We start from the raw sequence: 15,448 nt of genomic DNA on the forward strand, positions 1-15,448 counted from the left end.
CCGGGTGGAAAGCCAACCAGACCTTGGATCACCCTACTCCACCTTTGGACCTCATCTGGACCTGTTCTGTCTGCTAACCCTGAAGACTCGGATCAGGAACTTTTGGGACTGTGCACCATTGAACTCTGTTCATCTTCAGAACTCTCTGTTGGTTTGCTTGCTGAACATTTAAAATGTTACTTACGCACTTTTGTCTCCTGTCAAGGCTGTTAAAACCCCTTCAATTATAACAGAGTGCTATAGTTAAACATTTTAACTCAAAATGAACTATTTTAAACATCAACTATACCTTAAACACCTACACACCTTTAACCGTGTGTTAACGTAACTGCAAAAATACAAATTCCACACTTCTTTAATACTTGCCCAACCCAAAATATCTGTCCTTTTAGAACAATAGAAATGCATGTCATGGTGCTAGTACAGCAGTAAGGCAGAATTTGCCAGAGTTTTACCAGTATGAACTGGTGAGCATTTAAACACTCAGTGCAGCTCACTCTCAAATTTGTATTGTGGAGACAACAAAGAATACAATTGATCTGCTGAACCCTCACTGAAACCTGCCCCAGTCGCAGTTCAGCAACGGGAACATAAGGCCTGTCAGCTTTAGCAGTTTTATATACAGTATGTTGCGTTAGTCTACAGTTAGTCTTAAGAGTAGTATGCATTTTGTCTGGAGAGTCTTGAGAGAGGGTCTTTTGTACCCCTTTACAAGTAAAAGTGGGCTATACTTATAAACTGCTGTAACATGAGCTACAGCTGTTAGCATGCCCTACTGACTAAAGTATGCTTCTAAGATGTTTTGTGGCTCTGTCCTACTCTCTGTTTGGATTTGGTAAGTTTACGCTCCACAACTCCAGCCATGCTTGTTTTAGGTGGAGCCACATTTCACACATCAGTTGTTGGATATCTGATCCTCAAATTCCTTTCCCATGCAAAGTCATGCAAACTGTTTAAAAATTGGATCACTAAAGCAAAAATGTAACCACTGTGGTGTTAAAGTATTTTTCTGCTGCATTCAAACCATATCAGACATTTTGCCTGCAACATGTGTTTTAGCCTGAGTCATTTTGTACTACAGTATATGTTTTGTGCGTGGCCATCAAGTGCATATTTCATACCCATTGACAGGGCTCTAGTTTTAGAAGGAATCAGCTGGAAACATTAAAAAGACATCCTGTTATTGCAGCTAACAAAATCCAGGGTTGCTTGAATTTACTTCTATGTGACATTGAAACCCTTTTTTTTTTTTTCAAAAATGACTGTGAATCTTGACAGTAACTCTGACTGTCCACCATTATCTATTGTAAACAGCATTATTTGCGATTCTAGGGTTGAAGTCTTAAAAGCCGTAGCAACAGTAATTAAGGTAAGGTGGGGCTCGGCAAACTGTTAAATATTAACCTAAAGTATTTGCATTGTTCAAAAATTCCTGTACCCCATCAACCGAAGAAGAAGAAAGAGAAATGCCAAAATGAATATGAAATCAGATTTATTCCAGACATTGTAGGTGGTACAAATTCATCACATATCTGGTTGTCCCAGTCAGCCTTATCCATGTTTCTTTTTCGTTCAATGTAAAGTGTACATCAAGATGAAAACACCATTTATATACTGGAGAGCTCATTTTCTCCCAGAACAGGAGAAGAAAAAGAGGATCCCAACAATGAAATTGGAAAGTGTTACACATGGCTGCTTTTGCTGATGTCAAAATGCACGACGAGATGACAGATGTGAGACAACAGACGAGAAAAGAGGACCTGATACTTTATGGGGGTCGGCCATGTATGCTTTAGAAAAATTCAAGACCGTCCACAACATCCAGACCTCCTTCTGCGCAATTCTAAGAACTGCTGTTGTCATCCTGTGTGCTAAAGATTGCTGCCTTGTAAGGACTCTCTGTCATGACACTACAAGTATCCTCTTGTCTGCACGACAGCACATCCAGCAACTGAAAGACAGCCAGGCTGACTGATCAAAGGAAGAGAGGACTGACTCTGCACATCTCTGCTGCTCTTTGTTTTATTTCTGTTATAATCTCTCTGCCTCTACTTCTATCATGATGTAATCTGTGACTCTCTGTAAGTATGTGGTGCCAAAGAGGGAGCACCAACACACAAACTACATGCCAAAGAAGGCTGAACCATTGCATGGATCTGCCAGCTGTGAATGATGAAATGTGCTGGGTTTGCAGGGAGAGAGTTGGGGTTTATTCAAGCAATTATGAGTGGTTGTTGGGAGAGGGGAGGGGCAAGAGGAGGAGGAGATAATGAAGGGAGAAGGAGAGTGGAGAGAAAGACAACTGCTGTTTTTAGTAACGCCTGATGCTGCTGCTGCTGCTCATTTGAATGCTGCCACTGCTGCTTTTGAGGCCGCCGCTGCTCACGCCACCGCCATAGCTGCTGCCATAGCTGCCGCCATAGCTGCCGCCATAGCTGCCGAGACCTACACCACCGCCGCCGCCTCCAATGCCACCTCCAATGCCGAGTCCAATGCCGCCTCCAATGCCGCCTCCAACGCCTAATTAGAGTGAGAATAAAACGTTGATGAGAATTTGAATTTCCTTATATCCAATGCTGGTTTCCTTAAAACTTAACGACAAAAGTGGCAGCTTTACTGATGTTTTTTTCATTTCCAACTGTTATATTTTAATGAATACTTTAAAACTGGCTCAGAAATAACTTGAACTGTAAAGATGGATTCAATACATACCAGCGGAGCTGGTTTGTATGTGAACAGTTGCAGCTGCACCACCGCTGGCAATTCTGTAAAGAGGTACAGAAATTAGCAATTTTAGCAGGTGTTATTGCTGGCTGCACAATGCCCTGCAGTTCTTTCAGTGTTTCAGAAGATTAATTATCTTTTCAAGCCAAAGCAGCAAAGCTTTTACCTGGACTCCTCTCCTTCCAGAAGCTTCTTGTAGGTGGCGATCTCAATATCCAGAGCCAGTTTGACGTTCATGAGCTCCTGGTACTCGCGGACCTGGCGGGCCATGTCCTGTTTGGCTCTCTGCAGGGCCTCTTCCAGATCCCTAATGCGGGCCTTGGCGTCCTTCACAGCCAGCTCGCCGCGCTCCTCAGCCTCAGCGATCTGGGCCTCCAGGTTGGCACGCTGAGAGGTCGGAAAGTTAGCAGAGCCTTCAGATGTGACGGTTCGCATTCAAAATGCCTTCTACGAATATTTCGTGCACAGCTGATAGGTCTCTAAGTTCATGAAGCTGAAGGCTATTCAGCTGTAACTGTGATCTTACCTGTCCCTTAACTGCCTCAATTTCATTCTGGAGGCGGCTAATCATGCGGTTGAGCTCAGCAATCTCGCTCTTGGTGTTGCGAAGGTCTTCTCCGGCCTGGCCTGCACTGGTCTGCATCTCCTGGTACTGAAGCAATAATATTCAAAAATAACAGTCATTCCACAGATCATCCTGTTCACTTTTATTTGACAGTTCATGATGTGTGTTTCATATTGGATTGTCGGTGAGATTACTTTCTCTCTCTACTGACCTTCTGCTGATACCATGTCTCTGCCTCGGCACGGCTGCGGTTGGCGATGTCCTCATACTGAGCCCTGACTTCAGCCACAATGGCGTCCATGTCCAGATTGCGGCTGTTGTCCATCTCCACAATGACTGAGGTGTCCTTGATCTGTCCCTGGAGCTCACGCAGTTCCTGCACAAGAGTAATATGTTGTTTTTAAAAATGAAATTAAAAAAGTTAAAAGTAGCCATCAAACAGACGTAACAGGACTGAGGTGTGGTTCTTTTTTCTTACCGCTTCATAGACAGCTCTGAGGAAGTTGATCTCATCCTGAAGGGCATCAACCCTGGCCTCCAGCTCGACCTTGTTCATGTAGGCGGCATCTACATCCTGCGAGGGGAGAAAAAAGAAGTGGTGATGGATCAGGGCAATAATTAATTCCGCTATCATCACTGAAATGGTGGAGTGACAGTTTTTGTAAGTGCATATCAACTCTTACCTTCTTGAGGAGCACAAACTCATTCTCCACACTGGCGCGCTTGTTGATTTCATCTTCATATCTGGCACACAAACAGTCGAAAAATTAGCCGATGGAAAATGGCTGTGGGTGTCAACCATTGCACATCAGCCGCTGTGTTCAAAGCGTGGCATGCATGAACTCACTTGTTCTTGAAGTCTTCAACCAGCGTCTGCATGTTCCTCAGCTCTCCCTCCAGCTTGACCTTCTCATTGCCAAGACCGTCCAGCTGTCTGCGCAGGTTGGCGATGTAGGCCTCGAACATGGCGTCGATGTTGGAGCGGGTGGTGGTCTGGTCCTGCAGCAGACTCCATTTGGTCTCCAGCATTTTGTTCTGCTGCTCCAGGAAGCGAACCTAAAAGGTGAAATCATTTTTCGTGTTTAGATCCAGTCGTTTGGGGAAACGTATTACTTTGAATATGACAACATTCATTTTTTTTCATGATTAGACATGCATACTCTGACGTAACTAAGATGTTTGCCTTCTTTGTTTTACTTTCCTCAGGTGATCCATGAAGCCACACCTGTGTGTGACTTTCTCTTGTATGCACCAATATTGGCAAGAGCTGTACTAAAATGCTCCTCGGGGCAGAGATGTTCTAGACACAATGTACTGTGGAGTCTCTCTGCACAGTATTGTTGAACTGTACTGTACTACAGTGGCAGCATCAGACATGATCCTGAGAAACAACTCAAAGAATGTTGTTGGGAGACAGAGAGTGCATGCTAGGCACAGAGTACAATGCTCTGCCATTTTTAAACCTACAGACAGGGGAGCCCATCCCTCCATTTTGGGTGTGTATGTAAGTTTTTTTTTTTTTTTCTTTTTTAGGTGAGCTGTACAGTGCCACACCTCAGCCCAGCCCCTCTCTTAACATTACTGCTCCCTCGCCTCCAGGATGCATACTTTCACTGAGTGAACATGCCAGCCACAGCCCTCAGTAATTAATGCAACATTCCTCAAGTTATTAACTGTCACATCGAGTGAGTGCCGATGTTTTAAAGATATGCCATTAATAGAAATATCAGCACAAACACATGGTCCTTCCATCCCTGATACGACTACCTGTAACAGTTTGAATACTTCAGTGAACAATATTCAGTATTGGACCATTTAACAGTAAGAAGTCTGCTTTGGATTAACAGGATGGGATCAGATCACCTTGGTGAAGGTGTGGTATGCACGCACTGCTGAAAAAGCTAGCTGAGCATTTCCTCTCACAGGGTGTGGCTGACTTGCCCAGGCAGAAGCCTGACAGAAACGCCCCCCTCATATTCTTTACAAGGTTTTCAATTATACACGAAAATGTAGATGGATGAAGTAAAAAAAACTCAGTTGGCCATCATATGGAATAAATGACAAAAGCTAATGGAAAAACGTTTGAATCATTAGCTCCTTGACTTAACAACCAGTGTGCAGGATTTAGTGGCATCTAGTGGTGAGGTTGCAGGTTGCAACCAACTGAATAGCCCTCCCCTCAGTCCTCTTTTTCCAAGCGTGTAGCAGAATCTACAGTGGCTGCTAGCGCCATGAAACACACAAAAATGCTCTCTCTAGAGGCAGTTTTTAGTTTGTCCATTCTGGGTTATTGCTAGACTAGATGTAAAAAGCTCATTCGAAGGTCATGAATACACGATTCTTATTACACTATACACTAATGGAAACATAATTCTGAAATGTATATATTCCACTTCTGTCATTAGATACCCCCAAATCCTACACGCTGGTCCTTTAACATTGCATTGCAAATAGTTAAGAGGGGCTTCACTTTCTGCAGCATCACAGGAAGGTTGTGACTCCTTGTTGCCATGGGAGCAGGGATAACCTGATCCTGTCTTCCCCTCACGCTGAGAGCCACCAGTCACCGGATACGGCCACTCTAGTGTTTCCTGCCTCTCACTCTACACAGTGACACCTGGCATGGAGTCAGTTATGGTCAAAGAGAAGTTGGAGGAGCAGTGGCGTGAGTTTGAGAATACTAATTTGCTATGACAAGCACCAAAAAGCAGTTCTGGTCGACTGACTACATCATATTCATACTAATAAGAGTGTAGTTGGTGATTTTAGTTTTCAGAGTTAGCACTAGCTATGCCCTCAGTGTGCACATTATTCAGGTTTGGACCAGTTCCTGTGTATATTTAATGAGCCCAGGTGGTCCTTTAGGGGCAGCTCATTGCAGCTATTCATGCTTGCACAAACTAATGAACTCTATTGTGCACAGTGCAGCCACCATTTCTGATATTTCACATTCCTTAGTTCATTCTTATAAACATCTATTGTTCAACAAAATGAGCTTCAGAATAAACATACCAAAAATATTATGTATTTAAATATAATATATCACATGTCGTGGTCAATTTCAAATCAGATATGAGATTTTCAACATGCTTAAGAAATAGTGTGGGACAGACGCTGTTCCAGGGACTGACAGAAAAGGGTCACTCACCTTGTCGATGAAGCTGGCGAAGCGGTTGTTGAGAGTCTTGATCTGCTCTTTCTCTTGGGTACGGACATGCTGGATGTTGGGGTCAATTTCAAGGTTCAGGGGGGCCAGCAGGTTCTGGTTGACTTGGACGTTTGTGATCGGAGGCACGAACATTCCGCCACCACCACCAGCACCGTAAGCTCCACCACCCACAGACATAAAACTGGCAGAACCAACACCGCCACCAAAACCACCTCCGGCACCAAAACCACCTCCGCCACCAAAACCAACGCCAGAACCATAACCATAGCCACCACCAGACTTAAACATTCCAGTGCTGGATGTTGCAATTGAGTGCCTTGAAAGCGGCACGGCAGATCTTGAGGAAAATGATCTCATTCCTCCTCCTCCGCCTCCAACACTTCTGAAACCACCACTGCTGCTGAAACCGCTGCTATTGCTGAAACCGCCACCACTGCCTCCACCGCTGGACCTGACGGTTTTGACGGACACAGATCTGGTCTGCATGGCTGGTTTTGTTTCTGCTGAAAGGTAAGGATTCACAGAGAAAAGGGGGAGCAGAGACAGAGACAGAGCACACTAAGAGGAGAGTCAAGATCCTCTAAGTATCTTCTCCTTGTCAGCGATGGTTATTTATCTGCCTTGCTGAGGAGGAGGTCCCAGTGAGCTCCACCTCCCCTGCTCCTCTCCCCCAACCCTCCTCCAATTACCTGGATCCTGGAAAGGGCACCAGTAGGCAGGTAGACAGGGCTGGAGCAGCTCAGCCTGTCAGACAGGTAAGAGTTCCACCCCTGTAAGGTGATCGGGCTCGACACACCCAGTTGCTCGCAGAGGCATGGCAGCAGTGCCTGGGGTGAGAAGGTAAGAAAGACATGTTGGCAAAGGCAATTTTACTTGATTAGCTGGGGGCTTTCTGAGAGGTGTGGTTGGAGGAGTGCAGCAGGGACGTCTACACTCATCCGTCCACCATTTTCCACTTCTCTTCTTGCAAGATGGATAAAATAGAAATATTTAGAGGTTCAGCTGGAGTTTCACTAGGTTAAAGCCCACTGGATTTGCATAACACGTTCTGACCAGTTGACCCTGCATGTGAATATCTGCATGTAAACACATTGTGCATATGCATTTGAATACAGATTCCTGAAGACAAAGTGCATTATGCTTTGAAATAAACAGCTGCTTAAAACACACCTCCCTGAAATGTTGGTAAACATTTAGCCGCACAGTGACCATTTAAAGGGCTTAAAGCACAGAATCATGCCCAGGTAGAGATTATTTTGGGGGCGATTCATGTGCTCTGCATACTCTTGGAGCTCTTTCCAGTCTCAAATCGTTTTTATGATTCTGCAGTCACAGAGTTCAACAAAATAAAGAACGAAATGCAATAAAAATGTAAGCTGCCAACCAAATAATCATGCTGAAATTAACCAGGAATGAAGGAATGAAAGATAAATATATATATATTTTTGTCATTTGGGTTAATTCACTATTCCCATGCTGTAACTATTCAGAGGAGAGAGGCGTTTGACCAGAAAGGTGGCATATTTAAATACCCAGAATGAATGATGTTAAATTGACAGGATTCTGAAAAGAGTTTGGCACATCTGTAGCAGAGGACAGAACATGTGTGGGGCATAAGAGCATGTTTGGTGAATCTAATCTGGGACTGTTTATGGAGTTAGGGTGATAAAGAGATGGCGGGCCGGAGTTAAAAAAGTCATAAGAAAGAAAAAAAGCAAAGCTGAACTCACTTCATGAGAAATAGTTGTGGTGTTGATTTTGTTTTTGTTTACTCTGCACAAAATTAGACAGGTGCACCTAAAACAGAATGCTCAATTCAAGGAAAACACATATTTGTCTTCAAAAATGTTCATATTTGAAGTAAACACCACTAAACTAAAAGACTTAAGATGAGTGGGGGAGGCAGCAAAGTGATCTAAGGACTTCAATACTCATAGCACTCTGTGTTCTTCAATAGTTTGCTGTCATCACCCAGGTTCAGTAAGTGTCACTGCTTTTTAAATTATTTGCACCTTTTTGAATGTTTCAACTGTTAAAAGGCAATTTACAACTTGGATCTCTGTTGCATTAACGTAAAATTGGAGCTAAAAGAATGTCAGGAGTTAAAAGTAGAGACCAGATTTCTCGGTCTGTCAGAATTGGAACTGTTGATACCTGTTGAAACACATCTCATCAACTCTGGTTTATGTAGGCGTTGGCTTCCCAGTCTGCATACTGTATGTAAATGAGTTGTACTGCACAACTGAGTCTCACCCCGAAAGATAATGCCAGTACTTCACTCTCATTTCTAACATTCTCTTGTCGAAGAATGACATAGATATGCAGCATTCTGCATGTTCATGAATCTGTGCTTTAGGGAAACACTAAAACATGTTCATATCTGCGAAGTGTTTACTGTTCACATTGTTTGCAGCACACTGGTTAGCACTGGAACTAAACGGTGGTAATCTAGCATTCTTATCCTATTCAAGTTTTAGTTTGGGGAGTGGTGTGTCTTCCAGGAAAATAGGAAAGGAAATATTGCACTTTTCTCCACTACATTCATATGACAGGTTTAGTTACTTACTTTTTTAAAGATATAATGCTTTGTTATATATAAACTAACCAACAGTTTCTAGAAGTAGATGTAGATGTAGATATAGTTTTAGGTGTTTCTGCATTGAGTACTTTACTTTTACTACCTTAAGTGAAATTTTCCAGATTATACATACATACTTTTACCTGACATTTTCAATGCAGGACTTGAAGTGGAGCGTTTTTACAGAATACTTGCAAGAAGGGAAGCCCAGAGCATTGTTCTGAGGTGGACTTGAGATCAGACATGTTTGACAGCTTTTCACACCTTACCAAAACACTTTGGTGAAATAGCCTGATCCGAACGTGACACCTGCTCCCAAACCACAAACTGACGCTATAACAGCCAGTTCAACTTTCTGCTAAAAATGGAAATAACTGGTCTCATGGCTACCTGATCTCACACAGAACGTCTCAACAACTGTCATTTTAATACTGTTCTGCAAGACTTCTGCTCTGTATTTGATGTAGAAATCTAAACAATGTGATTAAATCTCAAGAAAAGCTCTAAAACATTTATGTGCAGATTTCCTCTGCATATACAGTGCCCATATGAGGAACAGATCCCTACTGCAAAAACAATATATGATGTGTTAAAAATGAGGGCCTCAGCCTATTATATTTTTAACCTTTTCATAAAACCCATCAGTCATCGCAATAAATACCATCACTTTCAATTGAAAGCTTTTCACCATTCCTTAAAGCAGCGACACCCACAAATTTGGAACGGGATTGTATTTGATCTCACATGATATGACGGGTGACATTTCAGGCTGTCTAGTCAGTGCATGTAGTGGAATGTTCACTAGCTCCTTCTCTCTGTGAGAACCGGCTTTGAGATGGGAGTTTACTTTACTGAAACTTGGCAAGAAGAACTGCCGAGAAAAGAAAGAGCGATTAAATGAGGATGAGGAGTTGATTCCAACACACAATAACTGCTATTTAAGTGCCAATTAGAACAGTGTTTGTAATATGTAATGTTGTAATTTGACACTTTACTGTATATAAGATAGCACTTGACAGCAACCTTAAGTTTTGTGCTGTGATGAAAATGTCACATTATTTGCTGTTTGTCTTGGCCAGGGTAAGGCCATAGTTAGTCATGGTACTGTGTGCCACACCTTCGTGGTCAAGTCAGGTGAGTCAAGCCCACTGAGACACAGTGGAGGACACAAGCAGGCTTTTTAGGGTGCATCGAACTAAAACAACTAAAAAGTTGGCCCTGTATCGTTGTATTATGCACCTGGGCTTGTTAATGTAAGCTCATTTTACAGTGGATGAATATCTTCAAGCAACCTCCTATTGCCAAAACAGAGGCATGGGAGGTGCATGAGAGGGTCAAAACAATAAAGCTCGAGTGGAGAAGCATGATTACTCTACCACTGAGAAGGTTTAAGTCCTAAGGAAACATGACAGTTTTTCTACAATGTGTTGTTATTATTCATTACACACATGGGCCTGAATTACAAACAGTATCTATGGCCATGCATTAGAGTGATTTGGCTGCCACGTAGTCGCCACTCTAAACAGTTAATGGTTCGGTGCCTTGCTCAAGGGCACCTCTGCAGTGCCCAGGAGGTAAACCACCACCTTTCCAGATTTCAGTACATAAAATCTATGTGTGTGAGGCTGCCTCTTTCAAGTTGAGTAATTTTGAATTCAAAACTATGTAAAACCTTTTAATACAAGAACGTCCTTTATTAATGTCAAAACACAACTTAGGACTTAGTTAATCAGCCTGTGGAACTATTTCATGATACTGATACTGTTCTATCATTACAAATCCATGAAGGCATAGGGCAGTTCATCAAACAGCCCTTTAGCCTCATACAAGTCCAATATTGTGGAAAACAGCGAGCATTCAATGCTGCAGCACGAGCAGTGTCAGACAAAGTCAACAATTTCAAACCATTCAGGTGTGAAAATGTCCCAAAACACCTTGCTGGCAAACATGTTTTTCTTTCGTCGATCTAATTTATGACAGATATGTCCTTTATTGTTCTGACAAATCAAAGAAATAATGATTTTCAAACAAAAAACTAGGGGCCGACATAAGGAGGTAATAGCATTGCTAAACTAGTTATCCTCACTCCTTTAACAACAGGCCACACATCTATAGACAGCTGATGGCTCCAGAGAGCTAGTGTGACACGAGGAATTCCTGTATCTCAAACCATCAACCTGCAGCACAGGTAAAGAGCACAGAGGCCTCCTCACACTGACATAAGCCAAAAGTCTAATGCAAAAATCCATTAGCCTGGAGCGTATAATCAAAGGCAAAGTGTAAAGCAAATAACATGACGGACAGAAATTTTGTGTCAATATACAATTTTGTGTGTTATTACAGATTAGTATTATTTATCAGCCACAGGCACTAAAGGAGAGTTGTTTGAAACATGCAGCCGCACTGACTGCAATGCATTTGTCTAGTCTCAAAAAGAAAAACTAAACTTTATCACTTCTTGTTGAACTAGCCATGAAAGCCAGTGTAGGGAGGGTTACTTTCAGAATGTATTCCACCACAGATTACTGAATGCATGGACTAAAATGTAAAAGTAATCTGTTAATTAAAGAACATAATTATGCACTAATCAGAAAATCATACAACGTCTCTGTACAATCAGAACTATATAAAATAAATAGTTTTTAAACATGTTATAGGCAGCTGCATGTTTGCATGTTTACTTTTGCAAGTCTACAGCTGCTGCTGCAATTACTTTCTGACGAGGCCTGAACTTGAACTAACGAGGGTCCTACAACATCTGGAACTCCAGCAGAGACTACATCGAGGACAAGTGTGTTCTGGCTCCAATGAAACTTGTACACATATTCTCTCAAAAGAAAACAACAACAACTGGGGCCCTAAATATGTAGGTTCACTAATTACACATACAGAGATAAACAAATGACTCACAGGAAGCTTGTTTATTGGGTCTTGCTTGGTACTATTCTGCCTGCTTTGGGCTACCAAGATCATGCAATCAGGATGTAAGACCAGACTGAGCCCATAGACTTCTATGCTTTCCGGGTTCTTCTTGTGTTCTTCACAACACAACACAAAAAGTTCTTCTTGGGTTCTTCAACACAATAAAAAACAGCTGAATATGAATCAGGACCGAGTTTTGCGCTTAATTTACCTTGATTTTCCCACGTTACTATGGCAACTATAAGTGTTTGGAGTAGTCTTGGTGCACATAACTGGTGCAATCTGTGTTCAGTTGATATTTGCTCAAATAAATCAGGCACAACAGTAGAAAAACACTCCAAATAACAGAAGGAATCTGTCATTCTGCCAGTTGTTTGTAGCCCACCACGGTTGGTGAGTGTTGCCAGTTATTCCTGTAGGGATATGTTACCTTATCAAGATTGTTTTGTATCTGTGTAAGTCTCCTCTAGGCTATGCAGTAAATGTTAAACCACTAATCATGGTTTACAGCAGCAGCTAAAGAGCACATTGTTGCAACAACAGTTGCAGTACAAGAATAAAACAAAGAGATTCTTCCATGTTTTTTGTTTTTTCAAATAAATAAGTCAATGCTGAAATGCTTTTCGTTATGTCACTGAAAAGCTGCTGTGTCCCTCTAAGGTCTTGACAGTCGATGCTACAGTAATTTTCTGCGATGAAGGTGTGGTGCCGAATACATCAGCACACAGTTTTACTACTCGCTACTCCCTCGTTCACATACACACACACGCTACTTTGTTCTATAAAAGCCACTACAAGGGAGTGTTAGTGGGCCGAGTCCATCCAGCCACAGGGGAATTTTACTAGGCTGCATAAAGGGGAGATTATGCCACACCTTCACCTGAATTAGGAAGATTCACTATAAGGTTAACAGCGCTCCCTCTGAGTAGGACTCATAGCCCTTTCTATCCAATGTTATGACAATGCAACAAGTATAGTCATCAATGACCTAAATAGCAACCAGGGTTTTGAACAAACTTTGGCCACGTCTGTCACCCGGTCTCAACGCAACTGAACGTGCATTTCACTCGACAAAGACCAAACTGAAGGCGAAAATCCCAGAATCAAGCACAATGTTAAAACGGATACAGTGCAGGTCTGGAAAAGAGCATCGCTGGGCCAAGTGTCTACTCATGTTTATGACCTCATTTTATTTACATTTGTATTGAAAAGCTAAATCAAACTGTTCTTTAGTATGTGCAGGTGGATGCAAACACTCTCAAATTAATATTAATTGTATGTAGTCACAGCCAGTAATACTGCAGATAGCGACCTTACTGCATCTTCTTCAAGCCATGAATGCAGCACAAGAAGCATCTGTCAGCATTCTGAAAATGTGCCAGTCAGTGGGAGACTCCCTTCCACAGCTCTAATCTTTTGCAACCACACCCAGTACTACAATAGCCAGAGGGAAAACTGGCACAGTGGAGGCAAAGCTGAACATGAAGGTGGCAGAGTCTCGCATATTTCCCTGCTGCCTTCACTGACAAGCAAAAAAATAAGGGCAAATCTACGTGCATGTATGAGTAGCACACAAACACAAACTCTGAGGCTGGGTTATTTCATTTGAATTGCATCGATTTAAGTTGTGGCTCGTCACATTGTGTGTGTGCGTGTGTGTGAATGGTTAATACATGAGACCAGCATCAAAGAGGTGACTGTTAATGAGATCTGGGAATGAGGAACCACACCCTGGCAACAGTACCTGGGATCCTGAATATACACAGGGAGACAAAATCATGTAAGACCGTCATCAGAAAAACAGGGCTTTAACTTCAGGGTATCCAAATCTGAAGCGCTGCTTCAGTCACTCCCCTGTACGCCGTCTATTCATGAGTGTAGTCATGGAGTAACCCTGAAGTCAGCTACAGCTTAGACCACAAAGATCCCAAGCACACAGTGTGGTCATCTGTGCCACAGCAGGTTACAGTTTACATTACAACGTGTCCAGTACCGTGGTACAACCTAATTTCCAAAAACTTGCGATTCTGCATAAAACCTAAAAAAGAAACAGAATGCGGTGATTTGCAAAACATTGAGACCCCACATTTAATTGAAAACAGCAAAAAGACAATTATCAAATGCTAAAACTCAGACACATTTTTGAAAATTAAATCCTAATTTAGAATTTGACGCCAACAACGCATCACAAAAAAGTTGGGACAGTGGCAACAAAGACTGGAAAAGTTGTGAAATGCTAAAGGAAAACAGCTGGTGGAGCATCTCGCAATGAATTAGGTTAACTGACAACTGGTTAGTAAGATGTCTGGGTATAAAAAGAGCATCTCAGAGAGGCTGAGTCTCACTGAAGTAAAGATGGGGAGGGGTTCAATCAATCAATCCATCAATCAAAATTTATTTATATGGCACTTTACAACACTCAAGGTGACCAAAGTGCTTTCCAGTTAAAAACAGTAAAATTAGAAATGAAAACAGATTAAAAGAAAGCAACAATAAAACACATATCAGGGAAATAAAAAACAGATAAAATAAAATAAAATAAGATATGATAAAATAAAATAAAATAAAATGTCACCACATTACTGTGTATTAAATGAGGCCAAAGTCTGTGATGGTGCGCATGTCAGGGGGCAGTTTGCTCCAGATTCTGGGCCCAGCGACGGAAAAGGCTCAAACCCCCCCCAGTGTTTATACCTGGCCCTTGGGACTTCCAGTAATAACTGGTTTGTGGACCTTAGCGCACTGTTTGGGCTTCGGACGGACAGAAGCTCTGTCAAATAAATAGGATCTATGCCAATGAGGGCTTTAAAAACAAAAAGTAAATGTTTTAAATCGATCCTAAAAGAAACTGCAAGACAGTGAAGGGAAAAGAGGACTGGGGTGATGTGCTGACGCCTTGAAGTGTTCGTCAGGAAACGTTCACGACAAATCCTGCTGGAATAGGTATGTTTTGTAACGTAAAACTGCATTTGGGGATTTCATAGTCTACAGTATATGTTGTCTTTAAAAGATTCAGAGAATCTGAAGAAGTCTTTACGTGTAAGGCACAAGACCCAACACCAATATTGGCCGGCCGTGGTCTTCACGGCCCTGCACTGAAACAGACATGGTTCTGCAGTGGACGTCACTGCATGGGCTCAGGAGCACTTCCAAAATCCCTCCGTGAACACAGTTCATCGCTGCAGCCACAAATGAAGCTGAAACTCTACCATGCAAGGTGGAAACTGGTATATAAGCCAGATACAGTCGCATCCTCCGGCCTGAGGAGGAGAGGGACCATCCGGCTTGTTATCAGCACACAGATCAAAACTTTTTTGGAAACTGGGTTGCAATTGTCAGGTGACCTCTTGGAAATGAAATGCAGCAACACAACAGCAAGTGAATGAGGAGCATTAATTACAATCATCACACTCTCACTCTCACAAAAGGTATGACAGGCATGCAAACTTGCTTAACCACGGCAAAATGTGAGGCAGTCTGATGAGGATGT

At 42.3% G+C, this 15,448-nt stretch overlaps 1 protein-coding gene across 1 annotated transcript; it reads right to left on the minus strand.

Moving 5' to 3' along the window:
• Window positions 1-1,475: 1,475 nt before the first annotated feature.
• Window positions 1,476-7,049, minus strand: LOC121612281 (keratin, type II cytoskeletal cochleal-like). Its single transcript, XM_041945069.1, has 9 exons — window positions 6,438-7,049; window positions 4,137-4,345; window positions 3,973-4,033; window positions 3,768-3,863; window positions 3,501-3,665; window positions 3,251-3,376; window positions 2,891-3,111; window positions 2,713-2,765; window positions 1,476-2,520 (listed from the first exon to the last, which is right to left on the minus strand). The coding sequence occupies exons 1-9, from the start codon at window positions 6,942-6,944 to the stop codon at window positions 2,312-2,314; spliced, it is 1,647 nt and encodes a 548-aa protein (XP_041801003.1). The 5' UTR covers window positions 6,945-7,049; the 3' UTR covers window positions 1,476-2,311.
• Between the last annotated feature and the right edge of the window lie 8,399 nt (window positions 7,050-15,448).

This window comes from Chelmon rostratus, chromosome 10 (genome assembly GCF_017976325.1).
Source record: "Chelmon rostratus isolate fCheRos1 chromosome 10, fCheRos1.pri, whole genome shotgun sequence".
Classification (NCBI taxonomy): domain Eukaryota; kingdom Metazoa; phylum Chordata; class Actinopteri; order Chaetodontiformes; family Chaetodontidae; genus Chelmon; species Chelmon rostratus.

Coding starts and splice junctions, on each gene's coding strand:
- LOC121612281 (XM_041945069.1), bottom strand. CDS start 6,944: ATGCAGACCAGATCTGTGTCCGTCAAAACCGTCAGGTCCAGCGGTGGA. Junction 3,377..3,500: donor AGACATGGTATCAGCAGAAG/GTCAGTAGAGAG, acceptor TTATTGCTTCAG/TACCAGGAGATGCAGACCAG. Junction 2,521..2,712: donor CATACAAACCAGCTCCGCTG/GTATGTATTGAA, acceptor CACTCTAATTAG/GCGTTGGAGGCGGCATTGGA.